The sequence below is a fragment of the Cyprinodon variegatus genome, unplaced genomic scaffold (assembly GCF_000732505.1).
Source record: "Cyprinodon variegatus isolate N-32 unplaced genomic scaffold, C_variegatus-1.0 Scaffold694, whole genome shotgun sequence".
NCBI classification, from domain to species: domain Eukaryota; kingdom Metazoa; phylum Chordata; class Actinopteri; order Cyprinodontiformes; family Cyprinodontidae; genus Cyprinodon; species Cyprinodon variegatus.
The window spans coordinates 206,698-209,013 of record NW_015151147.1 but is presented as its reverse complement, the minus strand read 5'-3'; the positions used below and the strand labels follow the sequence as shown (position 1 = coordinate 209,013).

At 35.8% G+C, this 2,316-nt stretch overlaps 1 protein-coding gene across 1 annotated transcript in view; it reads right to left on the bottom strand.

Annotated features, from left to right (window-relative positions):
* The window catches only part of LOC107097417 (cadherin-23-like), a 131,667-nt gene that overhangs the window by 43,440 nt on the left and 85,911 nt on the right, over positions 1-2,316 (bottom strand). The window contains exon 17 of the mRNA XM_015394556.1: positions 170-304. Coding sequence (XP_015250042.1) covers positions 170-304 — 135 coding nt within the window. The remainder of the gene's footprint in view (positions 1-169; positions 305-2,316) is intronic.

Here is a 2,316-nt window from a genome sequence, read left to right as displayed (position 1 = left end):
TCAAATTAAGGCTAAATATACTTAATTTAAGCCATTTTTTACTTATTTCTGGATTGTTTTTGCAGTGTATTTATTGGATTTTATGAATATTGCAAAGAATAATTATGTTTGACACATTTTAAACCAGAAATCCTCTCTGCCAAAAGAGCATGACTTCTCCAGTTAAGACTGAGAGTGGATAAGAAAGTGGAGTTACCCTGCGAGCGATGCGCGGGTTCTCTGGGTTATCCCGAACAGTGATGGTTAGTATGTACTCCGCCACCCGCTCTCTGTCCAGCGGCCTGTTCACCTGAACGACTCCGGTCTGAGGGGGACAGAAACGAATCAGAGCGACAAGCTTAAAGGACATTTCACTACACACCAACTCAGGAGGCTTTATAGAAAGAAAAAGCACAGAAACAGCTTATATTATATTATAAAGAACAAAAAAATAAATAAGGTAAATATTACAAAGTCAAATAAATAAAGAAGCTAATTAAAAGAGTTATATACATTTATGTCTCACTGTATAATTTAATTTCTACTTACATTTATTTGTTTGTTGCATTTTTGGTGTTAATTAATTGTATGCTTATTTCTTTATTGAGCATTTATTTATTTCTGTATTTATTTTTAAATATGGCAGAGTTGGTCCTCCATAAACAGGTACCTTAAGTTCTTAGGATTGTTTAGACAAAAAGGCCCAATCTACTTCTGACTTGCTGGAAGTCACACTGTTCCTGCAGGAGCATTTAAATCAGCATGGGATGCTTTATATCAATAAAATAATGCATCTGAAATGCATTCCTGCTGGATTGGCATTGACTTAAAGAACTGCCCGCCGGTACCTTCTCAAAATCCTACATCCACAAGGAGTACAGCTGAGGCTTCAGCATCATTTAAAACAACCAGGTCCCAACTTTTATTTTCTTTTATTTTATTTTTTAATCTAAACTTTATGTGGCATGTCGATTCAAATGAAAAACTAAAAACATACGGAATCTGTTTTAATGGAGCTGTTCACGGATTTTCACATTTGGTCATAAGGCTGCATGCTCTCTCCACTAATACTCAGACATGTTCACAAGTCATTTTTTGCAAGTCCAAGTCAACTCTCAAGTCTAGAGTAGCAATAATGTTGCAATATTAAATTAATCGCACAATAAATTCTAATGACATGATTAATAAAAATAAGTTCAATAACTTGTTTGTTTCTCCTTGTGCTTTCATCTCCGTCACTGAGACGGTATAGCTTAAAGGTCGCTATTATATCTATGGAATGATCATTATCTTGAACTGGTAAGTGAAAAATACATGCTTATATGTCACGTAGCGTTGCGTCAGTGACGTCAGTGCTACATGACTGTTTGACAGCGGCGATCAGTCAAGTTAGTAAAACAAAAAACACTTTAAAAATAAAATATTGTTCACAAGTCGGAAATCGCGAGTCTCGGTCGAGTCTGAAGTCATTAAATATGAGACTTAAGTGAAACTCGAGTACGAGTCACAAACTCGAGTCCCCACCTCTGCTAATAGTAATCCCAGCGTTATATCTGCGTACTTTGTTGATGAAGCGAAAAACAGGGGTGGAGCTCCAACGCCTATCAGGTCAGACCTCGGTACAGAGAACTGTTCTACGGAAGAGGATTAGGGCCACTGAAGAAAAAAAAAAAAAATTCTGACTTTAATCTCAGAATTCTGAGAAAAAAGTCAGAATTCTGAATTTTTTCCCATGTTAAACTGAAATAAAAAAAAAAAATTTCAGTGGCCCTAATCCTCTTCCGTACTGTTCAGTGGAACAGATGCAGATATTTTTAAGAAGTAGTCATGAAGACCAGTTTACTGAGAGATGCTTCATTATTGGCTCAAGTAATCATAAACAAATATATAGAAAAGATCTCATAATTACGAGATCTTATCTAGATTCTAACATAATTTGATAAAATGCAGGTGACACGTCCCCCCTAAAAAATTACGTCAATGCATAGAAATTGATTTTTTTTACAAACAGCTGAGAGGCTCTATTTGTCTGAGGTGTCTAATTACAGGAAGAGCTTAACTGACTATTATGGGAACTTTCAGTGTAATTGTATGAAAACCAAGTACCGGTAGTCTGCGACATGGAAATGTCCATGTTTATGTAAGAGCAGTTGAAATAGTGATTGCTAACAAGTGCAACTTTCTGTTCTTTTAACAAGTGGTTACAGAATTAGGGCGGATTAGGAAATATCTGTGCACATTCCTTTAATGTAAGCTGCTGTTAAAGACGTTGCATGTTTCTTTTTCCTAGTATCTCAATTGGTGTTTCTGAACAACTTGAACCTCCAAAAGCATTTA